At 46.1% G+C, this 27718-nt stretch overlaps 2 protein-coding genes across 3 annotated transcripts in view; one reads left to right on the forward strand and one right to left on the reverse strand.

Moving 5' to 3' along the window:
• Nucleotides 1-19192, forward strand: part of fbn2b (fibrillin 2b) — a gene marked incomplete at its 5' end in the record, with an annotated part of 66587 nt that extends 47395 nt beyond the window's left edge. For both annotated transcript variants that reach the window (XM_084163039.1, XM_084163040.1), the window contains 42 exons: nt 199-324; nt 483-710; nt 1016-1141; nt 1413-1541; nt 1817-1942; nt 2541-2666; nt 2851-2973; nt 3071-3196; nt 3466-3591; nt 3859-3981; nt 4321-4569; nt 4657-4779; nt 5068-5190; nt 5324-5485; nt 5645-5713; nt 5805-5930; nt 6099-6224; nt 6599-6748; nt 6905-6976; nt 7193-7318; nt 7752-7877; nt 8702-8827; nt 8946-9062; nt 9223-9351; nt 9591-9710; nt 10108-10233; nt 10432-10584; nt 10766-10831; nt 10953-11078; nt 11248-11367; nt 11583-11705; nt 12234-12365; nt 12563-12688; nt 12878-13084; nt 13241-13366; nt 13481-13603; nt 13802-13918; nt 14055-14183; nt 14321-14440; nt 14738-14969; nt 15641-15800; nt 15958-19192. In XM_084163039.1, the coding sequence (XP_084019165.1) occupies nt 199-324; nt 483-710; nt 1016-1141; nt 1413-1541; nt 1817-1942; nt 2541-2666; nt 2851-2973; nt 3071-3196; nt 3466-3591; nt 3859-3981; nt 4321-4569; nt 4657-4779; nt 5068-5190; nt 5324-5485; nt 5645-5713; nt 5805-5930; nt 6099-6224; nt 6599-6748; nt 6905-6976; nt 7193-7318; nt 7752-7877; nt 8702-8827; nt 8946-9062; nt 9223-9351; nt 9591-9710; nt 10108-10233; nt 10432-10584; nt 10766-10831; nt 10953-11078; nt 11248-11367; nt 11583-11705; nt 12234-12365; nt 12563-12688; nt 12878-13084; nt 13241-13366; nt 13481-13603; nt 13802-13918; nt 14055-14183; nt 14321-14440; nt 14738-14969; nt 15641-15800; nt 15958-16329 (5861 nt within the window). In that variant the 3' untranslated portion in view covers nt 16330-19192. The remainder of the gene's footprint in view (nt 1-198; nt 325-482; nt 711-1015; nt 1142-1412; nt 1542-1816; nt 1943-2540; nt 2667-2850; nt 2974-3070; nt 3197-3465; nt 3592-3858; nt 3982-4320; nt 4570-4656; nt 4780-5067; nt 5191-5323; nt 5486-5644; nt 5714-5804; nt 5931-6098; nt 6225-6598; nt 6749-6904; nt 6977-7192; nt 7319-7751; nt 7878-8701; nt 8828-8945; nt 9063-9222; nt 9352-9590; nt 9711-10107; nt 10234-10431; nt 10585-10765; nt 10832-10952; nt 11079-11247; nt 11368-11582; nt 11706-12233; nt 12366-12562; nt 12689-12877; nt 13085-13240; nt 13367-13480; nt 13604-13801; nt 13919-14054; nt 14184-14320; nt 14441-14737; nt 14970-15640; nt 15801-15957) is intronic.
• A 1740-nt stretch (nt 19193-20932) lies between these two features.
• LOC311130770 (cortexin-1-like) lies at nt 20933-21801 on the reverse strand. The gene has a single exon (XM_084163564.1). It carries the CDS (start codon nt 21731-21733, stop codon nt 21464-21466), a length of 270 nt encoding a protein of 89 aa, XP_084019690.1. The 5' UTR covers nt 21734-21801; the 3' UTR covers nt 20933-21463.
• Nucleotides 21802-27718: the final 5917 nt, after the last annotated feature.

The following is a 27718-nucleotide window of genomic DNA, read 5'->3' on the forward strand; positions in this document are numbered from 1 at the left end:
ACATATTGACCCCGACACACATACTGCTGCTACTGTCTATTATCCATTCTGTTGGTAGCAGACATTCTTACAGCCATAGTGACCCTCTGCCTCCCTCCTGTGGTATTCCACTCCCTCCCTCCCTCCCACAGAAACTGATGAGTCATAGAGTACAGTCAATCAGTCCTTTAATAACCCCCGATTCCCCCCCCCCCCCAGACATCAATGAGTGTGAGGTGTTCCCGGGGGTGTGTACCAACGGGCGCTGTGTCAACACCCAGGGCTCCTTTCTCTGTGAGTGTGCTGAGGGTCTCACCCTGGACGGGAGCGGACGCACCTGCGTGGGTAAGACAAGACAGTAACCAACGTAAACCCTGATAAACAAACAAACACAAATACAGCAAATGCGTCCCAAAAATGTGGTCACCAAAAATATTAGCACCTTGAGCCTACTGTGTCGTCAGCAGGACTGTATGTCTGACCACTGTCTGTCTGTCCCTCAGACGTGCGTAGCGAGCAGTGCTACATGAAGTGGCACGAGGATGAGTGTGGTGAGCCGCTGCCCGGGCGCTACCGAGTGGATATGTGCTGCTGCTCGGTGGGCGCAGCCTGGGGCATCGACTGTGAGGAGTGTCCCAAGGCGGGCACCCCGGAGTACAAGGCCATCTGCCCCCGAGGACCAGGCTTCGCCAACCGAGGAGACATCCTGACTGGCAGACCCTTCTACAAAGGTAGGGACAATCACTCATTGTCCAGTTTTGCTTGTCTGAATGTCATTAGGCATTTTGCTGCCACTAATACATTTAGAGTATATCCCTACTACACTGAGGAGCTACAAAGAACAAGCCAAATTATCAAATGTATAGGTGCCAGCCATCCACAGCATTACATATCTAAACGACTAGAAATGTATTCAGATCATTTTGAGAAAAACATTACTGGATTGGATTTGGAAAAATGGCACAGGTAAACTTCATGTGAATTCCATACACAATTCACCCCTGAGCCTTGGCATTATTCTGTTCTTCTCCTGCAGATGTGAATGAGTGTAAGGTGTTCAACAGCCTGTGTTCTCACGGAACGTGTCGCAACACCATCGGCAGCTTCAAGTGCCGCTGCAGCAGTGGCTTCGCCCTCACCATGGAGGAGAGGAATTGCACCGGTACGAGAGAGAACGAGAAAGCATATTCATGTTTTTTTACAAAATAATCTTAAAATTGGAACAAATTTAAGGAGAAATATATATCTTCGTATAAGATTTCTGTAGTATTTTAGAAAGTTTCAGGGTCAAAAAAAAACTTGTGCTACAAACTCACTAGACAACACTGTTTGTTGACACAGCTGAATTTCCTCATGAGATCAGTAAAATAATGCTGAATATGATATTTCTGTCATGTGCATTCTTCCCTCTGTCTCTCCTCCCACTCCCACAGATATTGACGAATGTCATATCTCTCCGGACCTGTGTGGCCACGGCACCTGCGTGAACACCCCTGGCAGCTTCGAGTGTGAATGCTTCGAGGGCTACGAGAGCGGCTTCATGATGATGAAGAACTGCATGGGTGAGTGGGGGCACACACACACACACACACACACACACACACACACACACACTGCTCCCCAGCTGACTGGAGAGTGGGACAACTTCCTCCGAGATCCTCTGTGTGTTTCTCTCAAAGTCATTATTGACGGCTGACCTTGTTGCACCCTCTCCCTCTCTCCTATATCTTCCTTCCTCTCTCTCTCTCTCTCTCCCTCTCTCTCCTATATCTTTCTCCTTCTCTCTCTCCCTCTTTCTTCCTCTCTCTCCCTCCATCTCTCCCTCTCTCCCCTGCAGATATTGATGAGTGTGAGAGGAACCCACTGCTGTGTCGAGGAGGCGCCTGTCTGAACACAGAGGGGAGTTACGAGTGTGAATGTCCTCCCGGACACCAGCTGAGCCCCGACGGTTCCTCCTGCGAAGGTAGTCATACAGTATATCACTGCACAGTGCATAGTATGCACACACACACACACACACACACACACACACACACACACACACCCTATACATCACCTGGAATATGAGACACTTTAGATCACTGTTTTGGCGTTTTTACATCATCCTCAAGTCATCTATGCATAGTCACTTTAACTCTACCCACATGTACATATTACCTCAATTACCTCAACTAACCAGTGCCCCCGCACATTGACTCTGTACCAGCACCCCCTGTATATAGCCTCACTACTGTTATTTTATTTTACTGCTGCTCTTTAATTATGTTTGTATTTTAATTTTTTTACTTATCTATTTTTTACCTAACACTTATTTTTCTTAAAACTGGATTGTTGGTTAAGGGCTTGTAAGTAAGCATTTCACTGTAAGGTCTACACCGATTGTATTCGGCGCATGTGGCAAATAAAATGTGATTTGATCTGGAATACATTTTCCAGTTAACCAAACCGTAACCGCCATAAAAGTCACTAAAGGTATTCTCTCCTACATTATGTTGTCTTCTGTGGTAGCTAATTCCTTTGATTTAAGCTGACTCTAACTGACGTCTTCTCTGTGTTTCCAGATGTGAACGAGTGCCAGCTGAGTGACAACCTGTGTAAGAACGGCCACTGTGTCAACATGGTGGGGAACTACCAGTGCTCCTGTGACACGGGCTACCAGGTTACACCAGACAGACAGGGCTGTGTGGGTGAGTGATCATTGTCATCATTTGTCTTGTGGATGTTAGTACCATACTTCAGTGTACGGAAATACCTGCCATACGTGTGGAACGTCTACATACAACAGACTATGGTTGTTGACCATTTCTAAGCATTTTGTCACATCAGAAACTTTTCAGTGTCTATACTCACCTGTAACCCGTCTGATTGCAGATATTGATGAGTGTACCATCATGAACGGAGGCTGTGACACACACTGTACCAACTCCGAGGGCAGCTACGAGTGCAGCTGTAGTGAGGGCTACGCGCTCATGCCCGACCTCAGGACCTGCGCTGGTGCGTCACACAGTAACGCAGTACACACACGTACTGGACATGTACACATAGTATAGTGTATAGACACACATTGACACTTGTTCTCTCCCCTGTCCAGACATTGATGAGTGTGAGGACACCCCTGACATCTGTGACGGAGGCCAGTGCACCAACATCCCTGGAGAGTACCGCTGTCTCTGCTATGATGGATTCATGGCCTCCATGGATATGAGGACCTGTATTGGTGAGACATACACCCTGTTCCCTTCTCCTGCTCACTCTCTCTCTCTCTCTCTCTCTCTCTCTCTCTCTCTCTCTCTCTCTCTCTCTCTCTCTCTCTCTCTCTCTCTCTCTCTCTCTCTCTCTCTCTCTCTCTCTCTCTCGCTCGCTCGCTCGCTCGCTCCCCCAGCCCTCTAATTTTACCCTTACCTGTTAGACATACATTTTACTCCTCTGTCCCCTCTCCAAGACCAGTTAACTCATGTTCCTCTGTGTGTGTTCCTGTGTGTCCAGATGTGAATGAGTGTGAGCTGAACCCTAACATCTGTCTGCACGGGGACTGTGAGAACACCAAGGGATCCTTCATCTGTCACTGTCAGCTGGGGTACTTTGTCAAGAAGGGCTCCACCGGCTGCACAGGTACAGTGTACACACACACACACACACACACACACAGAGACACCATACAGACACACAGCACCATGGGCTACACACACACTGGTAGTAACAGTAAGGCCATTTACTGTAAAACGCTATCTTAGTTATGATGATGTCATAAAGCTTTGGTCATTTTTAACTTCCATGGATAATGCAAGGTCTAAACCAGAGTACAGACAGAATGAGAGAGGCACTCACATTTTATGTCTTGTCCTAAATTCATCTCTCTCCTGTTTTTTTTCTTTCTAGATATTGATGAGTGTGAGATTGGAGCCCATAACTGTGACATGCATGCTGCCTGCGTCAACGTCCCCGGAAGCTTCAAGTGTCGCTGTCGTGACGGCTGGGTGGGAGACGGCATCAAGTGTGTGGGTGAGTATACTAGTGCTGGGCTGGAAAAAAAGCCTGTTAAATTAAAAAGATGTACTTTAGCAGACGCTTTTATCCAAAGCAACTTACAGTCATGCGTGCATATATTTTTACGTATGGATGGTCCTGGGTATTGAACCCACAATCTTGGCGTTGCAAGCACCATGCTCTACCAACTGAGCCATACATTCTTTAGCTCTCTATGAACAGGAGTTGTGACAACTACAGTAGTTGATCTCTACAGTACTTCTCAGAATAGGTTATTGAATTGTTATTACATGGCTCCCTCATCTATGGACACTAAGTGAACTGATTATGTTTGACCCTCCTCTCTCCCTGTAGACCTGGATGAGTGTTCCACTGAGGAGCACAACTGCAACCTCAACGCAGACTGTGTCAACACCCCCGGCTCCTACCGCTGTGCCTGCAAGGAGGGCTTCAACGGGGACGGCTTCTCCTGTTCAGATATGGATGAGTGTGCTGACAACGTCAACTTGTGTGAGAACGGCCAGTGTCTGAACGCTCCGGGGGGCTACCGCTGCGAGTGTGAGATGGGCTTCACCCCTACTGAGGACAGCAAGGCCTGCCAGGGTAAGAATAACACATACACACACACACACACATACACCATCGTTCTGCCCATAGATACTGACCATATCCTTCTCTCCCTCTCTGTAGATATCGACGAATGTAACTTCCAGAACATCTGTGTGTTTGGAACGTGTCAGAACCTACCGGGGATGTTCCGGTGTGTGTGTGACGACGGCTACGAGCTGGACCGCAGCGGAGGAAACTGCACTGGTGAGCAACACACACCCTCTACCACACTTCACTACCAATCCAATCTGGCAACCCTCATATTTCGCCATCAATTTTGACTTTCTATTCCCTCGTTGTACCACTCAATCTGTCATGTGCAGCCGCAGCAAGTCTGTGACTTTAGCAAGGCTGTTTCTGCTTTCACCAGTCCTCTCACAGTCGAAGAGCATAGCTTTCATAGAGTGGATGTGTGTTGTTAAAGCATTTGTGTGTGGCTCTATGTGTGTTATTTAATGTTGGTCATAAAGTGTGTGTTTGTATGTGTTCCAGACATTAACGAGTGTGCGGACCCTGTGAACTGCATCAACGGCTTGTGTGTGAACACACCAGGAAGCTACCTGTGTAACTGCCCTCCGGACTTCGAGCTCAATCCTACTGGAGTGGGCTGTGTGGGTGAGTACTGGACACCTGGCATCAGCGCAATGCTAATGTCTGGTAGCCATGGAGATGAAGACACCTCAGCCAATGAATGAGTGGCAGCAAGTGTTGATGGGTGTGTAACAATAATGCCTTTCCCTCATCTCAGACACACGAGTGGGCAACTGTTTCCTGGACACGTTGGCGCGTGGCGACGGTGGCATCTCCTGCAGCGCTGAGATTGGCGTGGGCGTCACCCGCGCCTCCTGCTGCTGCTCCCTGGGAGGAGCCTGGGGAAACCCCTGTGAACTCTGCCCACCCATCAACTCCAGTATGTACAATAAAGCTTGGTCGAACCAAATCATGACAGACCTGTTCTTTTTGAAGAAGAACAAAACATTTAGATGAGCTAATCTTGCCCAATTTCACATATGTTTTTGAGGAAAATGTGGTACTAGTTTGATCTTTTGGGGTCTTTTTTTGTCTGTAGCGGAGTACAAGACACTGTGTCCCGGAGGAGAGGGCTTCAGACCTAACCCCATCACTGTCATCCTGGAAGGTAACACTATTCGTCCTTATCTTATTTTTCCGTTGTATGATTTAGTGTCCCAACAAACTAAACCGGACTCTCTCTCCCACTACCCCACCAGACATTGATGAGTGCCAGGAGCTGCCAGGCCTGTGCCAGGGTGGTAACTGTGTCAACACCTTCGGCAGCTTCCAGTGCGAGTGCCCCGCAGGCTACTACCTCAACGAGGAGACACGCATCTGCGAGGGTAAGAGGGAAAAGGTCACAGAGGGGTCAAATGAGGTCATTCTCCAGACTTTCCCAGTATCCATCTGATTCACTTGATCATTGATGACCGCCTAAAGCCCAAAATGTAATAAGATAATGAAAGGCAGTACTGTGTGTAACCATGTGTATTCTCTGTCCGTGTGTGTAGATATTGATGAGTGCACAGCCCACATTGGAATCTGTGGTCCTGGTACCTGCTACAACACCTTGGGGAACTACACCTGCGTGTGTCCTCCTGAGTACATGCAGGTCAACGGAGGAAACAACTGCATGGGTGAGTCAGACCACACCGGGTGGTACACACACATGCATACATACATACATATATATACAGTATCAGTCAAAAGGGTTTTTATAGAATAATAGTGAAGACATCAAAACTATGAAATAACACATATGGAATCATGTAGTAACCAAAAAAGTGTTAAACAAATCAAAATGCATTTTAGATTTGAGATTCTTCAAAGTAGTCACCCTTTGCCTTGATGACAGCTTTGCACACTCTTGGCATTCTCTCAACCAGCTTGTGTTTGTGTTTGTGAATAAATATACAAACAGTGTAGTAATGGTTTACAAATGATAATGGATTATAAAGAGTTGTGTATTTATGGTGAGTCATTCTCAACCCTGTCTCTGCTGACATTACAGACATGAGGAAGAGCGTGTGTTACCGCAACTTCAACGACACGTGTGAGAACGAGCTGTCTTTCAACATGACCAAGAAGATGTGCTGCTGTGCCTACAACGTGGGCAAGGCCTGGAACAAGCCCTGTGAAGCCTGCCCTACCCCTGCCACCTGTGAGTTGGAACATAAGACACTCACACACACTAGCATACACACACTCCATAGAGACACTCATAGACACACACTACCTCCGACACTTTCATGACAGCCTCTGAATACTGTATGTTCTTGGTGCATAAGTTCACTCAGTTGTTTTATCCTCTCCACAGCGGAGTACCAGTTACTGTGTGGGAACCAGGCTCCTGGGTTCATCATAGACATCCACACGGGCAAGCCCATCGGTAAGGTCCTCATTAGGTCAAAGGTCAAATAGGTCATTCTGGCCTTCTGCTTGTTCAGAACAGAGACTGCTGAACTGCCAAAACAGATAGATACTATAATCATTATATTATTATATGGTATATGGTGCTATTATAGAATAATAAATAAGAAAAATGGAGTAGCTTTGTGAGTGAATGACTTCTAACAGAGCATGATGTTGCTGTATTGTTCTGTAGATATTGATGAGTGTCGAGAGATCCCGGGTATATGTGCCAACGGAGTGTGTATCAACCAGATAGGAAGCTTCCGCTGTGAATGTCCCATGGGCTTCAGCTACAACAATATACTGCTCATCTGTGAAGGTAAGGCTCAGACACACACACATTCTCACACACACACACACACAATCATCACCATTTACCTTCTCATAAAGAAAATGATATACACATACGTACACACTCTGTGGCCCTCAAACCAAATGTACCCGCACACAAAACACACACACACACACACATCCACACACTCACCACTTAACAATCAGTAAAGTTAATGCTGCCCTCTCTCTCCCACATGAATTATCCTTGCTTGTAAAGACAGACAGCAGAGTATACTGGCCCTGTAGGAGCCTAGTGCCAAGTTCTGCCAGTCCAGGGGACTTAAATCACCCTAGCCAGCCTGGCACTGTTCTGTTTGGCCCTCCTCAGCCTCTGCATTACCTCACACTGGGCTTTTACTAGACAGTTATGACCACTGTGACTAATGATCGCTGCCCGCTCTTGTTTTTCTTCCCTCCAGATATTGACGAGTGTAACAGCGGAGACAACCTGTGCCAACGCAACGCCAACTGTATCAACATCCCAGGGAGCTACCGCTGCGAGTGCTCACCAGGCTTCAAGCTGTCCCCCAGCGGAGCCTGCGTGGGTGAGTCCCAACTCTATGCCCAGGGGCAGCAGGGATTTACCATCTCAGAACAATGGGGATGTACTACAGTGAGATTCCCTGTTGAGAGATAATTGTTTTGAGAGTTAAATGGTTTATTAGTCAATGGGAAAACACACTGAGATGATCAATATTAATGTATTTCATCTCCCCTATCTCCTAGTCTATTAGTTAATGCTGGAGCTGCCTTCTTGGCCAGATCTCTATTGGAAAATACACTGAGTATACCAAGCATTAGGAACACCTTCCTAATATTGAGTTGCACCCCTTTTGCCCTCAGAACAACTTCAATTCATCGGACTCTACAAGGTGTCAAAAGCATTCCATAGGGATGCTGGCCCATGTTGACTCCAATGCTTCCCACAGTTGTGTCAACTTGGCTGGATGTCCTTTGGGTGGTGAACAATTCTTGATACACACGGGAAACTGTTGAGTTCTTGACACAAACCGGTGCGACTGGCACCTACTACCATACACAGTTCAAAGGCACTTCAATCTTTTGTCTTGCCCATTCACCCCCTGTATGGCACACATACACAATCCATGTCTCAATTGTCTCAAGGCTTTAAAATTATTCTGTAACCCGTCTCCTCCCTTTCATCTATATACATTTTTTAAGTGGATTTAACAAGTGACATCAATAAGGGATCATAGCTTTCACCTGGTCAGTCTATGTCATGGAAGAGCAGGTGTCCTTAATGTTTTGTATACTCAGTGTATATTATTGATCTTGATGGAACTTCCTAGTTAGATAATTTGTTACAAATAAACTAAAAACTCTGCATCTTCTCTCCCTGTGTGTGTAGACCGCAACGAGTGCCAGGAGATCCCTAACGTGTGTAGCCACGGAGAGTGTATCGACACCCAGGGCAGCTACCGCTGCCTCTGCCACAACGGCTTCAAGGCCACAGCCGACCAGACCATGTGCATGGGTAAGTAAACAGTCCCGGTAAACTCTATAGACTTACCATAGCAGACACGGTAGACATTCTATAGTTTGGTTTCAATCATCTCACCTCAGTCTCACCCCCTGGTCTCGCTCCGTCTCAGATATTGATGAGTGTGACAGACAACCATGTGGGAACGGAACCTGTAAGAACACAGTGGGCTCCTACAACTGTCTCTGCTTCCCTGGCTTCGAGCTCACGCACAACAATGACTGCATGGGTACGTATGACATCCCAAAGTATATCAACATGGAAAAGAATACTATGAAGATATTTAAGGAGTAATTCTGTCTAAATGTTAAAAGGGATACTTTCGAGTAGCATATTTTGAATAATTAGATAATCTTATTAACTCTCTCCACTTCCCTGTCCCCCTCCAGACATTGATGAGTGCAGTGCATTGGTGGGTCAGGTGTGTAGGAACGGCCAGTGTATCAACAGCTTGGGATCCTTCCAGTGTCTCTGTCAGGATGGCTACGAACTCACCCCCGACGGAAAAAACTGTGTCGGTAAGTAACGTCAACACCCTAGCAACTCTAGACCTGGGTCAAATACATTTGTCAAATACTTTTAAATATTTTATTAATGCTTGATTTAGTTTGCCTGGTACAATGGAACCAATGGAATGGTCCCAAAAGTGCAAACTCCAAGCTAAACCAAGTATTTGAAAGTATTTGATGTATGTCTTGGGGTGTATAGTGTGTTTTCATTGAGGCGTACTGTATAATCACACACTGTTCTTCCTCAGATATCAATGAGTGTGTGAGTCTTCCTGGGACATGCTCTCCTGGAACCTGTCAGAACCTGGACGGATCCTTCCGCTGTATCTGCCCACCTGGATATGAGGTGCAGAACGACCAGTGTATAGGTAGGAGTCTAACACACCAGGCACACACACACTCCAATACTCGATTAACTATTGGAGGTGAAAGAGACCATTAACTTTGACGCAAGTTCGTACACACACACACTGGATAACTACCACAGAGAACATTACTTCATTACTTCTGTACATTCAGAATCCCACTTGCTCACACAGATAGAGCCAACACACGCCCACACCTACACATCAGAGTGTCAATGACCTGCAGTGACCCTTTTATCTGGCCCAATACACACACACACACACACACACTGTGTAACAGCCTTATAGCCTTGTACGCTGATGGGGTGACATCCATACCCCATCTGGCCTTGGAGTTTGCAATGATGTAATCCCCTCTCATCCCTCTTTCCTTCTCTCCCTCTCTCTCTTTCTCTTCCAGATATCAACGAGTGTGAGGTGGAGCCCAATATCTGCCAGTTTGGCACGTGTACCAACACCCCAGGAAGCTTCCAGTGTATCTGCCAGAATGGCTTCGTCCTGTCTGACAATGGGCGCCGCTGTTTGGGTGAGAGAGAGAGAACTGTACGTTACAGTAGTCACTAAATGGCCAAGTATCAGATGTGTTAGAAATCACAGCACTTCTGTCCTTTCTAGTATGGCCAAATAGTGAGAACCTTTTGAATACTGTCTCAGACCCACTAGTGGTAGTCTATTGTCTACTATCCACCTGACTGTGGTTTTTCCAACCCCCTCTGTATGACAGACACAAGAGAGAGCTTCTGTTTCACCCGCTTTGAGTCAGGCAAGTGTTCTGTGCCCAAAGCCTTCAACACCACCAAGGCCAAGTGCTGCTGCAGCAAGATGCCAGGCGAGGGCTGGGGAGACCCCTGCGAGCTGTGCCCACGCGAGAGCGAGGGTGAGTCACACGTATGACACGCACGTTCCACACACACACCTCACTGTCAGTACTTTTCCATTCATTGTAGTTATAATAATGTATTCCTTAACACAAGCCAGTTGATGAGAGCTAAGCCTAGTGGATCCTGTCCTGTCAGTGTGTGTAGATTTAACTTCTTAACATCTCCTTGTGTCTCCAGCGTCCTTTAAAAGCCTGTGTCCCTACGGCCATGGATCCACGCCTGGACTTGGGGACGCCCGTGAGGGTGAGTGATAAGTGACACGGCTGGGCCACCCCCAGACATACCGACCCCCTCAACTGAATCAGCTCTTTTATGACCCGATGTCAAAAATGTCAATAAACTGTCCTTATCTGTCTTTCTGTAGATATGAACGAGTGTCTGGACAACCCAGGCGTCTGTGTGAACGGTATCTGTATCAACACGGACGGATCGTTCCGCTGCGAGTGTCCCTTCGGCTACAACCTGGACTACACCGGGGTCAACTGTGTTGGTGAGCTGACCCCTGACCCCTATTGGTGTTGATAATGATGATGATGACATTTACTTTCCTTTAAGATTACATTCTTGTCAGAAGTCAACATACCTGAGGACAAATTCATTTACATGACCACCCTTCCCCCATCTCCCCATCTCCCCTCCTCCCTCCTCTCCCTCCCCAGACACTGATGAGTGCTCTATAGGAAACCCCTGTGGTAACGGGACCTGTACTAATGTGGTGGGAGGCTTTGAGTGCTCCTGTCATGAAGGCTTCGAACCTGGCTCCATGATGACCTGTGAAGGTATGTAACATCATACAAACACTCACCTTTGACCTTTCACCTACACCTGGAAAATTACAAATGCTTATGATGATATACCATCAGATTGTACAATTATTCTTGTATGATAGAATGCTCATGTACTCATCTCTCTCTCTCTCTCTCTCTCTCTCTCTCTCTCTCTCTCTCTCTCTCTCTCATTCTTGCTCACTCCCTCTGTCTCTCTCTCTCTTCAGATATCAACGAGTGTTCTCTAAACCCCCTGCTGTGTGCCTTCCGTTGTGTCAACACCTTTGGTTCCTACGAGTGTATGTGTCCCTCGGGTTACGTGCTGCGAGACGACCACCGCATGTGCAGAGGTGAAGGGACACACCATAATCTACCTCCACACAGGAGTCTGTCTCTCTCTCTGTCTCTCTCTCTGTCTCTCTCCCTCCACAGGAGCCTTTTCTCTCTATCTCTTTCTCTCCCCTCTTTCTCCATCTCTCTCTTTCTTGCTCAGGACTTTCTGTCTCTCCCTTTATCAGCAGTCATATGTAAACCCCTGTGGGGTAGCTATTATACAGCTGTGTTAAAGTCAAGTTACTCTATCATCGTAAATTCACCTGGCTGGTTTTATATGGTCATGCTTTAGAGATGGTAGTTTTACAGTGAACTTGTTTCATGAACATACTGTACGTTACGGTATAATATTTTTTTGTAATGTGTTTTTTCCCGCTTCTTATTGTTAAAATGGATCAGTAGCCTAGACATCATTGTCTATTTTTCTTTAAACATTTCCTCTCCTCTCCTCCCCACTCTCGCTCGCTCTCCATCTCTTTCTCTCTCCCTCCCTCCCTCTCGCACTCTCTCTCTCGCTCTCTCGCTCGCTCTCTCTCTCTCACCAGACCAGGATGAGTGTTCTGAGGGTTTGGATGACTGTGAGTCCAAAGGCATGTCCTGTAAGAACCTGATTGGCACCTTCATGTGTATCTGCCCCCTTGGCATGCAGCGCAGACCTGACGGAGATGGCTGCATGGGTGAGTCACACACACACACTCTCTCAATCACTAATACACACACACACACACAGACACACACACAAATATACACACACTACAGGAGAGAAATCACTTCTTGAAAGTGATTCCATTTTATGTCACACTGTTCTAAACTCTCATCTTCTCCTTCGCCCCCTACTCCTCTCCTCTTTCTTTCATCCTCCTCCCCCTGGCAGACCTGAATGAGTGTCGCGCGAAGCCTGGCATCTGTAAGAACGGGCGCTGTGAGAACACAGTGGGAAGCTACCGCTGTGTGTGCAACGAGGGCTTCCAGTCCAGCTCCACTGGAACAGAGTGTATCGGTGAGCATGTCACGACAAAGGATTCTGCAGAAGGGTGCACAATCCATCCATGCAATGTCAATGCAACCACATCAAAACAAAAGCATGAAAGACTCTATCACTCCTTTGACACACATACTTGATATGCAGCTCCTGTATATTGCTGACTCATCTCCCCCTGTCTTTCTCTCACTCCCTCCACCCCTACAGATAACCGACAGGGCTTCTGTTTCACCGAGGTGCTCCAAACTATGTGCCAGCAGGGCTCCACCAACAGGAACAGTGTCACCAAATCTGAGTGCTGCTGCAACCTCGGGCGCGGCTGGGGACCCCAGTGTGAGCTCTGCCCGCTGCCTGGCACCGTGCAGTACAAGAGGATGTGCCCACTGGGACCCGGGTACACCACCGACGGCAGAGGTTAGATAGAGGAGAGGGTGTGAGAAAGGGGTTGAGGGAGGGTGAGAGTAAATGGTAAAGGAATGTGGAAGGAGATGAGGATGAGAGAGGGTTGAGGGGTGTGTGTGTGTGTGTGTGTGTGTGTGTATCTAACATCCCTGCCTGCTGTTGTTGCAGACATCAATGAGTGCACGGTGATGCCAGACCTGTGTAAGAACGGCCAGTGCATCAACACCATCGGATCGTTCCGTTGCCACTGCAACGTGGGTTATACCACCGACTTCACCGGCACCTCCTGCGTTGGTATGACCCGTCTCTGTCTTTCTCTTACTGGGCCTTGGACCAAACCATCCTGGCCCGGGGTAGAAATTGCCCTCTTTCTGACCTTATTACTCACCACTGTCTGTTGTGTTTTAGATATGGATGAGTGTTCCGCGTCTCCCAAGCCCTGTAACTTCCTGTGTAAGAACACAGAGGGCAGCTACCTGTGCTCCTGCCCCAGAGGATACACCATGCAGCCTGACGGAAAGACCTGCAAAGGTGAGTGGACCCTGCTCCTGGTCAGATGCCTTCAATACCAGTCCAATAAATACTGAAACATATGAGTTCCCATTTTCTCATGATCATTCGATCTTAATTGTCTAATATGCTAACTGGTACTTTCACACAACTACATACAGTATACATGCTTTTTTCACAGTTTATTAACAAATCCATATTTCTACCCCTCTACTACAGATCTGGATGAGTGTTCTACTAAGCAGCATAACTGTCAGTTCCTGTGTGTCAACACCATCGGAGGGTTCACCTGCAAGTGTCCTGCAGGCTTCACCCAGCACCAGACCGCCTGTATCGGTGAGTGGCCATGAACGAGATACACTTTGTTTAGGACAATTCTACCACCTTGAAAAGTTAAAGAACTCTGGTAGAAAACTGGTAGTTGAATGGTTTTGAATGAAATCTAATGAATGTATATCTTCATCTCTCTTAGACAACAATGAGTGTAATGGGCAGAGCAGTGTATGTGGCTCCAGAGCCTCCTGTGTCAACACCCCCGGCAGCTTCAACTGTGACTGTGGGAAAGGCTTCTCTCTGGACACAACTGGCCTGGAGTGTGAAGGCAAGGACCCAACACACGCACGCATACAGACACACACCACTCCCCCGTCATAAGCGCACACACCTACACTTGCTAGTTTTTGCCCAAAAATGCATTTTGGAATGTCTAACCTCCCATGTCTGTGACTTCTCCGTCAGATGTGGATGAGTGTGGTAGTAACCATCGCTGTCAGCACGGCTGTCAGAACATGATGGGAGGGTTCCGCTGTGGCTGTCCTCAGGGCTATGTACAACACTACCAGTGGAACCAGTGTGTAGGTGAGTGGGACAGACACACACCAGTCACAAGACCAGTCACTTACTTAAACCTGTTTTCCTTCAAGTGGTTGCATACAGCCACAAGATACGTCACTGCCCAGTATTGAGACATAGGAGCTGTGCTCTATTTGTGTCATATCCTCAATGAAGATTCAGGACCTAACTTACCAAGTATCCGCATCAATGAGAATGAAATATGAAAGATGTAACAAAATCTGATACCATGTGCACAATGTGTTTTGGTTGGTCTTTTACTCATTTTTGACCCCTCTGTGTGTCCCTCTCTCCTCCCTGTAGATGAGAACGAGTGTTCGGGTGCGTCTGTGTGTGGCTCGGCCTCCTGCTACAACACCCTGGGTAGCTTTAAGTGTGTGTGTCCGTCCGGCTTTGACTTTGAGCAGGGAGGGAGCGGCTGCCAGGATGTTAATGAGTGTTCCATGGGCAGTAACCCCTGCAGCTTCGGCTGCTCCAACACAGACGGAGGATACCTGTGTGGCTGTCCTGGAGGATACTACAGGGCTGGACAGGGGTGAGTGGATGGGAGACTTAGCCTTACACTGACTGACTTAACCCAGGGTTTCCCAAATGGTGTCAGGGGTAAGCGTGTCTGCTAAATGACAAAAATTTTAAAATGTACCCACTGATGGGTTGTTGCTGATTTCTTATGGGTTAATGGCTCTTGGTTACAAGCATTGGTTTCACTTATTGGGTCAAGATGTGTATTTTTTTTTTTTTTCAGAAAGACTTCAAAAGCTTTAGGTTGGTCACAGCACAAAAATGTATTTGAAACCACTGGGAACCACACCCTCATACAACACAGCACTGTACCAACGGTCACACTTATTTTCTCCACAAGAAAGAGTATCTCGCTGTGTTATAGTTAAGCAATAAGGCCCGAGGGGGTGTGGTATATGGCCAATATACCACGGCTAAGGGCTGTTCTTAAGTACGACGCAACACAGAGTGTCTGGATACAGCCCTTAGCCGTGGTATATTGGCCATATACCACAAACCCCTGAGGTGCCTTATTGCTATTATAAACTGGTTACCAATGTAATTAGAACAGTGTAAAAATGACTTTTTTGTCATACCCGTGGCATTCAGGGCTCGAACCACCCGGTTTATAAATGTGAGTTGTACTGTGAGTTCTAAATGCGAGTACAATGTCCTGACATCTGTATCTCTCTGTTGACTCCCCAGTCATTGTATAACGGGTCAGGGCTTCCAGGACCAGTATAGCTCAGAGGGAGACGATGAGGACAGTCTGTCTCCAGAGGCCTGCTACGAATGTAAGATCAACGGAGACGTCGGCAAGAAGGGCCGACACAGACGTCACGCTGCTGGGGACAACGACCTTAAGGTACTGTTGCTACTCTCTCTCCTCTTTCTTTCTCTGCACTTTTGTGGTCTCTCACTCATTCTTAAATCTACAGGTTATAAACGTGTACTAGTTGTGTGTATTTGTATGTTTTTTTTTATGTTGCTATGTGCTGACCCTCTCCTCTCCATCTCTCTAGGAGGTGAGCATGGCCAGCGTGGACATCCAGGAGTCCATCCCCATGAACCTGAGCCTGGCCTCACTGCACAACAAGGAGCCCCTGCTGGAGCTGCTGCCTGCCCTGGAACCCCTGGAGCACCACGTGCGCTATGTCATCACCCACGGCAACCAGGGCGAGCACTTCCGCCTGCTGGAGCGCCGCGACGGGAAGAGCGTGCTGAGGTTGGGCAGGAAGCCGCCTCCCCCCGGCTCCTACCGCCTGGAGATCGCCAGCCTGCCCTTGTTCGGGCCGTGGCGCCTCCGACAGCTGGAGGATGAACACGACAGCGACTATCTGCTGGGAGAGATAGGAGACGCCCTACGCATCAAGCTGCACATCCACCTGCACTGAGCTGCAAGCACTCCAATCCTCCCTAGGCTCCCTCCATTCTTCCCTTTCAGCCCCTGGACTGACTTTATAATGACCCCTTGACCTTAACCCCAGGACCATCCCCAACCAATCGGGGTAGGGGGCTTTGAAAGACTGAGTCAACCAGCCCAACCACCACTTTTTAATTGTCAAGGTTCTTTATTTTATTTTTTCCCTGACCCACCCCTCCTATTCCACTTGGAGAACGAGTGGAGGAGATTACAGAAAGGTATGCAGTGTTTGGACCACAAACCCCTGCCATTTTAGATTTTACACACAAAATGGCTGACGAGAATTGATTCATGCCTTCGAATCCATGAAGCACTGGGAGAAGTGGAAATGGAAGGAGATGCACAAAAAGCTGAAATTGTTTGAAATGGTAAAGAAAGTGTTATAAAGTAGAAAGGAATAAGTATTTTACTGTTGAGTTGAGTTTGTGTAGGACAATCTTCTTATGGTGAAGTGGAAATGTAAGAACCACTGATTTGCTTGGAGAGAAATAGGGGTATGTGTTGGTGAATGGTGGTCCAAGCAGTCCCTCACCTGTCTGTAATCTCTGTGAAATCACAACATTGGGGTTAGAGGTCATGCTTCATCCTACTCAGTATTCTAATGTGTCTGTTAATGTATTGTAGTGTTCAAAAAATGTTCACAAGAAGGACTGCAACATTTACGCAACGTCAGGTTTAACACTAATGTAATGGAGAGTTGGTCATCATGCATAGTATCAACTCTAGGAGTAAAACACCAGCTTTATACTGTTTATAATCATGTTTTCATGTAAAGCAGTGGTAAGCAGGGACCCTCTGGTGTGATGCAGTGTGCTGCCGGCCCGTGTTCTGTTACCTCAATTCTTCTCACTCATCTCCTCCACTCACCATACATTAGCGCTGTTGTAATGCCTCCTCTGGCCAGGAGAGGGCCACACTGTCCCTCAGCATGAACCATGTCCAGTGTCTCAGACAGAGGAGGTAAAAGTCACCCCTAATCACTGTTCCAGGTTCAGATCTTGTTTTATTATCCTTAACAGTTAAGGTTAGGATTGGGGTAGGGTAATCTGATCCTAGCTCTGTGGTTAGGGGCAATGTCTACATCGAGCCTTAGGTCCTCTCTCCAATAGGCTGCCAGGACATTGTACTAGTGGTGCTGCAGTTTTATTATCATGCACTGAAACTGCTTATTGAATTTAATCAGGGAGATTTGCTTTGAAACGCAGCAAACAGGTCCTGAGGGATTCAGCTTTTCTGAGAGTTTACATTCTGACTGGCAGTGAGAACTCTTGGACGGCTGAACCATCTGCAGCCCATAGAGAAACATAGCTGGAGACGAAACATACTGTTACAACCTCAATGGTACATGACAACACTACTACAAACAGACAGTTAACGTTTGGGATTTTTACAGAACACATAAATGCACACACTCACATATACAATACACACATAGGTGAACACCGAACCTTACTGAAAACAAGCATCCATCAGATCATACTTCGTTTTTTTTTCTCAATGAGAAAAAGGTGCTAAATAATTACATCTCTTACTCTGTACAAAAAAAGATTGCGGTCTTGAATCTTGATTGCGAAAAGTGACATTTTTACTAGGTTTATTTTTGTTTTGTGTTTGTCTGTCTTTTGTAATGTCTAAATGCTGAGAACCAATATTATCGAACTTGCTTCTTGAAAATTAAATTGTATATTTTTAAGTGAAATGTAGATGTTTTTGATGTTGTTTTTTAAAAGCGTCAAGGCTGTCCTAACCAAATTCTTATTGTAAACCCAAGATTGAAGTCCTTAAAGTGCTGGTGACTTTGTTTTGCTCAGAAAAAAAGAAAAGATCGAATCCTAAAGTGGCATCCATTTTGTGATCATGCAGTAGATTAGAACATGGCCTTTATTAAGTACCACTGTTTACCTATCATTGTCCTACTCAGCTCATACTGTAGTCTCTGAGCTCATAATGCTGTCGGTTAGTGGGTGCGGATTTCCAGCAGCCTAGTCCTAGATGAGTTTGTGCAACGACCATAGGTGTTGGCAAGACGGCACAAACAGATCTGGGACCATGATAAATTGAGTGTCAGAGACCAAAACGCCATAGTAACATTCTCACTCTACAGTATGTCTCAGTATTGTGAAGTTGACACTGTAACAAGCTATAGGATCAATGCAAACTCAAGGTGGCCATTTATCTCACTCTATCACACTGGCAACCTATCTCTGGTGCTCAACTATGATTTTGCTCTCTGAACATGCAAGGTTACTGCATTGTTCCCACAGCCTGGGCTATATTTATGCATAAACATTTAACATGGGAACTTTGTATACTTTTAATATTTTTTAATCTGTTTGTTATTTTATTTGCCACTATGTTAAGGAAAGAATGTGCGTGTGCATACTGTATCTCAGCTTCAGTGGCAACCTTGAACTTCACTGTTATCAACGCCCGATCGGTCAATTCTGATTTGAATTTGAGGGAGTAAAGAACTCAAACGTTAGTTCTTCAGAGGTGTTCAGGGGGGTGTAGAAACCAGCTGATGGTTTCAATGAAAACCATTAAGCTATACCATACCTCTATCTGGGGCAAAACTGAACATCCCTCACAAACCTGTCTTTTACAATTTTCTAAACTCTTATATGCTGGGACAAATCCATCCATCCAAGATGTATCATCAATTGGGTACATCTATCAAATGAGGGATTCTCATCATTTTGTAAACTTTTGTCAGTGACATAAATGGCAATAAAAGTATTGTGGGTTATATTTTTAAAGGATTGTCTTGGAGTTTCATTTTCCAGCCCTGTGAATGTCCCATTAGTGCTTCGTTAAAGTGATTAAAGTGGAGTAATGTGGTGAAATGCTTTATTGATTTTACAGGAAGAGTAATCTACCCACTCCAAACATTTACTCCCACACTGGAAACACAAATAGAAGAAAACTCCATTTTATTTCACAAAATTAAACCCTGCGTCGCAAATACAAAGCAGTTATGAAAGATATCTACTTACAAATCTTAAACGCAAGCAAAGCTGCCTGCTCTGGGTTTAAGAAAGTTGAAGCTCATTTACTGCATTTCTATAGAATTTAAAAACTCTAAAATGCTATTTGGAGAACAGCAAAAATGACCCCAGACATTATCACATTGGTTGCTGTAGCTTCATTCACCTATACAATTAGCCGCTACACATTAACTCAGCACTGGGATTAAAAACTATAATTTATTATGTACAGATCCTGTTAGCAGAACAATTATTTTATTAACAATAGGTAAACATAAGATTGCTTTACAGATTTTTGTTCTTAGTTTTATAGCTAATTTCCTGCAATTCTACACATTTTGCCATGGGGTGGGGAGAAATGTTTGCAGTTTTAAAGCTAATTCCCTGCAATTCTACACATTTTGCCATGTTAATATGATATCTGAGTGAGAGTGACTCACACAATCAATGGGGCCCCCCTGGAGGTCAGGGTCCCTAGGCACGGTAATTCAGCCATGATAAGATAGCTAGCTAGACTAACTAGACTAATTTATCAATCTAAAAATGTTTTACTGACATGGGCTTATTGAGTGACTGTCAGTGAGTGACATATAACAAGAGTAAAATTACTGATGCACAACCAGGTTTAGAAATTGGACCTTGTGTTTTCTACTATTCTAACTCAACAGTAAGTTGAGACCACTACTGAGTTCCCCAAAAATATAATTTTTTTCTTGCATGTGTGTAGATCTTTGTGTTGGTCGCACTGTGTGACGCGCATAGACTAGTTCCGGCAAAGATGTTGGGAAATGCGAGATGTGCGGCAGATAAGATAGCGAGGAACCTCCTCATGCGGTGTAGAGGTTAGTTGAAAAATTGCGGTGCTTCATATATGGAAGCATTCACATTTCACGTTACAATGTGAAGCTAGGCTAGCTCAAGAATCAGTCAAAAGACAAGATTGAGAGCGCTACAAATCTGAGAGAACATTAGCAAAAGGAAACTTGAGTCAGAATTTCTGGTCTTTCTAAAAGTCGCAGTTGTAGAGTACATGTTTTCACCAAGCTTGGCAGGGTGGTTAAAGCTAACAGGGCAACCAAACAACATGTAGATATAAATGTAGATACTATAGATATGGCTTTGTTTCAGTTATACCAACACAAAACACACTAATAATGTTTATTTGTAGACAAATCACCAGTCTGGTTTCTTAAAGGGGCGGCTGCATCTGTAAACAGTTGTAATATATAGCTAAAATTGATCATTTGTCAGAGGACAATCAATATTAAATAAGGTCATGACTGTCAAATATACTTTAACAAATCATAAACTGGAGGTGCAGAAACAGGTGTGATGTAAATATTGCCAGCTACTATGATATAGACTATACGGTTCATCTAGAGCAGTGTTTCCCAAACTCGGTCCTGGGGACCCCAAGGGGTGCACGTTTAGTTATTTGCCTTAGAACTACATAATGGATTCAAATAATGAAAGCTTGATGATTAGTTGATTATTTGAATCAGCTGTGTAGTGCTAGGGCAAAAACCAAAACGTGCACCCCTTGGGGTCCCCAGGACTAAGTTTGGGAAACCCAGATCTAGAGAGATCTTTGTTTATAATCCCATTATGTTTGTAATGGCTTTGTCAGTGCTCCCCTGCATTTTAGCAAATCTACAGGGACTAGAACAGGAGGAGGAAGTCTTCTGAGGGCAATGCAGCATAGGGTTAAAGCTAGCATTGCAGTACAACCCCTTTCTACCTCTGGCTCAGAGTTGCAAGAAGTCTGGGTCTCAAATGGTCTTGTCTTGGTTACAGTCTGGGTCTCAAGTAGTCTGGTGGTCTGGTTTTGGTGTGGGTCTTGAGTCCCCTTTTCCTCCATCTCTGCACCAGCAGGTAATCAAAGGTCTTGGTCTGGGTGTTGAGGGAGCCGGTCTTCACAACTGTGGTCTCTGTTTCTACAGCAGGGCCAGTCAAACTGCCCCCTTTAGACCCTACCAGGGTCGTTTTCATTAGGGCACACCGTAGCGAAACGTTGTGCAACGGAAAACGAAAACAACATTTTCTTATTGGACAAGTTTGGGTAGTCCCTCCCTGTTTCAGTCCCCTTTCTTCCGTTTGGTGCCTAATGAACACGACCCAGGTCTAGACCAGGGCGTAGTCAAACTGCCCCCTCTCTACGCCCTCCTTGTGTTCGGTCCAGGAGGAGGATGGCATGCGGCTGTAGGGGTCCAGCAGGATGCGGAAGCAGCGCACCAGCAGGAAGACCAGGAAGAGCATGAGGAGCCCCACAAAGGCAAAGGCCGTCCTCTGCTCCGCGTCGCCCCCCACCAGAGGAGGGCTGCTGGGGGCCCCAGGGAGGGAGGGCCCGGGGGATAGCAGCAGCTCATAGTCCAGGGTGGTGACATCGTTCATTCTCCAAGCAGCCTGGCGGCAGAACTTACACACAGACTGGATGGTGGGGGGAGTGGGCAAGAGGTGGGCCACAGTGGATGGACAGACTGATGTATTCTATTCAGCCTTTGTTTATCCAGGTTAGTCTCTTTGAGATGAAGTGTCTACTTCAAAAGAGATTTGGTCTTGATCCTTTCTGACAGGGTGATAGACAAAAACAGTATGATCAGACCCAGGACCTCTTCCCCTCACAGTGACCGACCCGTAGGCAGTAGAAGACGACAACAGCAAGTGTTTATCATAGCCCTGTCGTATCCACTCACACGGACAGCCTCCTGGACAGATAGGACATGACACTAGCACCTGCCAGAGTGAATAAACATTGCAGTACAACACAGGGCAACAGGGTAGTGCAGTAGTACTCTCCAGTTCTCTCAGTGTGGGCTAATGGTGTGTAGATGGGACCCTCATACCCAGGTGTTGTCTTTAGTGGATGGTGATTGAACGAGCTGACAGCAGCATGTGCCTCATGGTCAACAGGACCAATAATCTTTGTGAAAACAATGTGTCATTCGGAGGGTTGCCTGTGTGTGTGTGTTAAAAAATAAGAGGCTAGAATGCTAATGAGATCACAGTGTGGTCAGTGGATCAATGGTGCTGAATGTGAAAGCAACGCGCAGCACGTCGTGCTAGCGTTAGATGCTAAATAAGCCTTTTTCTCCAGGGAAGGGACAATGAGTGGGCCTCTGTCTATAGCCGTGTGGGGGTCTAACAAGAAAACACTTTCACACTGCAGTCTTCCTATAGAGTGTGTAGTTATAGGTTTGAAAACTCCTTTCTTTCAAAAGCGAGGACATAAGTGCGAAAAGTTCTGTGTCTGTCTGTGTGTGAATGGATTTGACCAGTCACTGGTAGGGTATTACTGTGTTGAAGAAGAGGATCCTCTGAAAGAAGGCTTGGTTCGCTCTGGGGTACTGAGCCAAGCCTTACTCCGGGTCTGTAACCGAACAGTAACTGCTTGTCCTTCGCGTGACTTCACAACTTCCTCCCTTCACACAAGCTGAAAGCACAAGAAAACACAATAGTCAACATTACCATTATTACCACTGACCAACATTAACATAATGTTGTATCCATTATTTATGATTGTTATGGGGCTTAAAATGATATGGTTAATGCTTGACCAAGAACTTTAATAGACCATATCCACGACAGAGAACTTTAAAACCCTGCAAACTCCCTTTGTTAGACTAGGGTCAATAAGTAACAATTACATTCTGACATTTCCCAGCTGCTGTAGTGAGTGTTACACTGCTTGATTACACTCATTTAGTGGATGATTACAGTGGTATTAGAAGAGCATTAACCGTAATGAATACACTCTTGTAAACATTGATATTGCAAATGTCACATTCATATATCAGTGCACTGTTTCAGCAGTTTGTTTGCTCAATGAAAGAAAACGTCACGTGGAATCAAATGGCCTCTCATGAATGATATAAATCACATCTCCTGGACAGCTGGATCGGGTTTCAAATCAGAGGTACAGTACAACATGACACCAGGCCATTACCAGACCATTCCCACAAACCCCTGCACAATGGCCCTAATGACAGGCCCATTCAGTGGGAAGGGAGGTAATTTGGAGCACAGTCAGAGGACAGAGAAGTAGATAGTGAGAGATTGATGAACAGAGCAAAAACACCTGTAGTGGATAGGCATAGGTACGGAGAGAAGGGTAGAGGGTTGGACAGAGCCAGGTTGGAGTACAGTTTTTGGCATCCTCTACCTCTCCCCTAGCAAGCCGACCTTGACAAGGTGCTTCACACATAACGCTGACACACTACTGTATCTCCAAAAAAGTATGTGACATTGTACATCGTCACCTCTGCTAATACTATAGTCTACATCGTAGAGACTCTCTCTCTCACTTCCTCCCTCTCTCCCCTCGACCTCTGAGCCAGTGATGGTGTGCTATTCAATCACCAGCTCCCAAGTGGTCTCCACTCCTGACACACAGCTCCCTACTGACTCTGGGTGGCTGCCTACATGTATGGTTACACACTGAGCACGGTGGCTAAATTAGATCGTGTGTGTGTGTGTGTGTGTGTGTGTGTGTGTGTGTGTGTGTGTGTGTGTGTGTGTGTGTGTGTGTGTGTGTGTGTGTGTGTGTGTGTGTGTGTGTGTTCGATTGGGAGGTGGGGGGTCCCTAGTTCGGGGGCGCGCACATACATCTACAATATAATTTCCCCTTCCAGAAATGAGCTCAATATAACATATTGGTCCATATTATCAGGCAGGTGTGCTATTTAACAATAAGCATTATCACCGGATGTAGCCCACCTGATTCAGCATAGTAGCTATAAATAAATAGGCTGAGGGTTGCCCATCTGCATTTACCCCATTGGGCTCATCATTAGCGAGATCACTTAACTCTAAAGTCTAAACATTAGGCTATCTTGTTGCTCATTATACCAACATTGAGGACTTGAATGTCCCAAATAAAACGTTCCACTGGCACTCAGCCAACTAAGGATCATGTACTGTGAATATAATTAGAGAGGAAGAGGGTTTACTCCGCCCAAAATCTGTCCACGAAAAATAATACCACAAAGTGAGACATTTTTGTATGGAGGTCAATGAGAGTGTCGATTTTTGATCAACAAAAAAATTAATTGCTAATTTGCTTCGTGAGACTTATTTGTTCAAATAAAAGTTTCATAATGGTTTGGTTGTTAGAATGCACTGATAAAAGTTGACGTACGTGGCATTTTGGCCTGTTGTTCACGCGCATATCTGCCCTCTAATCATGCCCAATTTCCACATAACACGATAATTTGGAAAGCCACGGTAGCTTCGCCAGAGATCTGTATATAATGACAATATGCTCATGTCTCCGCCCTCACAATGGGAGTTGTTGTCCCAAAGTCGGGACGGCAGGTGAAAAAGTCGGGACGGCAGGTGACAAGCTTAGGTCGAAAATAAGCCCATAGAAACGCATTGGGCTTATTTTGGACAGATTTTGGCTAGAGTCAAACCTCTCACTTCGCTTCTTCCTCTCTGGGTTCGCCCTCATGTGGGTGCTAGCAAGCTAGAAAGCAGGCTAGGTAGTGCTAGGATTTAACAGCCAATCCAGTAGGGGCTGGAAGATATAATGAGCTTAGATTGGTCAATAGCGCCGCAATGTCCCGGAGTATTTGCAAAAAGTTAATCTTTCCCCATAGAGAATAATAGAGGCCTCTTGCGGCCAAAAAGCTGCTTTAGCATGGGCCTCCACCATTTTAATGTAGTCAACTGGGTGAGATTTCCAACTTCATTGGCTGATCCCTCCTGGTGACCCTGTTTGAGTCATGTCCAACCGGGTCATCAGGAGGGATCAGCCAATCCTGAAAAAGAAAATGGACTACTTCAAAATGGAGATTGCCTCAATGGCGCTGCCCGTGTGCTCACAGATGCCATAATGGGAACTATATACGGATGCTTTATCTATCATTATCTATGGCTTTCCCCAACTTTGGTCCCACATCCTCGCCCATGCTCGAATCGCCCAACGGTCCCCCCGCCCACTTCACTTCACTTCCCTCCATTGAAAATGAATGGGGCTCCGTTGTTTCATCGCCCCCAACGTGTTATGTGGAAATGCACCATCATTGGCTAGAATGGTCCCACTTGATCTCACCTCCTGACCCATTGTTAGAGCGGTCACTCAACTATCTTGTCAATATAATAGATCATCTTTGATATAATGTAGGCCTACCTGTTACATCTGACCCTTGTTACATTTAGCCCTGGTCTTCCCTATGCATTCAACGCCATTGGCGCCCTGGTCATGGCTCACATCAATACCATTATCCCAGAAACCCTAGACCCACTCCAATTTGCATACCGCCCCAAAAGCTCCACAGATGACACAATCTATTGCACTCCACACTGCCCTTTCCCATCTGGACAAAAGGAACACCTACGTGAGAATGCTATTCATTGACTACAGCTCAGCGTTCAACACCATAGTGCCCTCAAAGCACATCACTAAGCTAAGGACCCTGGGACTAAACACCTCCCTCTGCAAATGGATCCTGGACTTCCTGACGGGCTGCCCCCAGGTGGTAAGGGTAGGTAACAACACATCTGCCACGCTGATCCTCAACATGGGGAACCCTCAGCGGTGCATGCTCAGTCCCCTCCTGTACTCCCTGTTCACCCATGACTGCATGGCCAAGCACGACTCCAACACCATCATTAACTTTGCTGACGACACAACAGTGGTAGGCCTGATCACAGGCAACGATGAGACAGCCTATAGGGAGGAGTTCAGAGATCTGGCAGTGTGGTGCCAGGATAACAACCTCTCCCTCAACGTGATCAAGACAAAGGAGATGATCGTGGACTACAGGAAAAGGAGTGCCGAGCACGCCCCCATTCTCATCGACGGGCTGTAGTGGAGCAGGTTGAGAGCTTCAAGTTCCATGGTGTCCACATCACCAACAAACTGTCATGGTCCAAACACACCAAGACAGTCGTGAAGACGGCACGACAACGCCTATTCCCTTCAGGAGACTGAAAAGCTTTGGCATGGGTCCTCAGATCCTCAAAGATTCTACAGCTGCACCATCGAGAGCATCCTGACTGGTTGCATCACTGCCTGGTATGGCTCTGCCTCCGACCGCAAGGCACTACAAAGGGTAGTGTGTACGGCCCAGTCCATCACTGGGGCCAAGCTTCCTGCCATCCAGGACCTCTATACCAGGCGGTGTCAGAGGAAGGCCCTAAAAATTGCCAAAGACTCCAGCCACCCTAGTCATAGACTGTTCTCTCTGCTACCGGAGCGCCAAGTCTAGGTCCAAACGCTGCTGCTACTCTGTTTATTATCTATGCATAGTCACTTTACCTCTACCTACATGTACAGTGGCTTGCGAAAGTATTCACCCTCCTTGGCATTTTTCCTATTTTGTTGCCTTACAACCTGGAATTAAAATCGATTTTGGGGGGGTTTGTATCATTTAATTTACACAACATGCCTACCACTTTGAAGATGCAAAATATTTTTTGGGGTGAAACAAACAAATAATAAGACAAAAAAACAGAAAACTTGAGAGTGCATAACTATTCCCCCCCCCCCCCCCCTACCCCAAAGTCAATACTTTGTAGAGCCACCTTTTGCAGCAATTACAGCTGCAAGTCTCTTGCGGTATGTCTCTATAAGCTTGGCACATCTAGCCACTGGGATTTTTGCCCATTCTTCAAGGGAAAACTGCTCCAGCTCCTTCAAGTTGGATGGGTTCTGCAGGTGTACAGCAATCTTTAAGTCATACCACAGATTTTCAATTGGATTGAGGTCTGGGCTTTGACTAGGCCATTCCAAGACATTTAAATGTTTCCCCTTAAACCACTTGAGTGTTGCTTTAGCAGTATGCTTAGGGTCATTGTCCTGCTGGAAGGTGTACCTCCGTCCCAGTCTCAAATCTCTGGAAGACTGAAACAGGTTTCCCTCAAGAATTTCACTGTATTTAGCACCATCCATTATTCCTTCAATTCTGACCAGTTTCCCAGTCCCTGCCGATGAAAGACATGCCCACAGTATGATGCTGCCACCACCATGCTTCACTGTGGGGATGGTGTTCTTGGGGTGATGAGAGGTGTTGGGTTTTCGCCAGACATAGCGTTTTCCTTGATGGCCAAAAAGCTCAATTTTAGTCTCATCTGACCAGAGTACCTTCTTCCATATTTTTGGGGAGTCTCCCACATGCCTTTTGGCGAACACCAAATGTGTTTGCTTATTTTTTTCTTTAAGCAATGGCTTTTTTCTGGCCACTCTTCCGTAAAGCCCAGCTCTGTGGAGTGTACGGCTTAAAGTGGTCCTATGGACAGATACTCCAATCTCCGCTGTGGAGCTTTGCAGCTCCTTCAGGTTTATCTTTGGTCTCTTTGTTGCCTCTCTGATTAATGCCCTCCTTGCCTGGTCCGTGAGTTTTGGTGGGCGGCCCTCTCTTGGCAGGTTTGTTGTGG

The sequence above is a fragment of the Coregonus lavaretus genome, assembly GCF_964263955.1.
Source record: "Coregonus lavaretus genome assembly, chromosome: 6".
NCBI classification, from domain to species: domain Eukaryota; kingdom Metazoa; phylum Chordata; class Actinopteri; order Salmoniformes; family Salmonidae; genus Coregonus; species Coregonus lavaretus.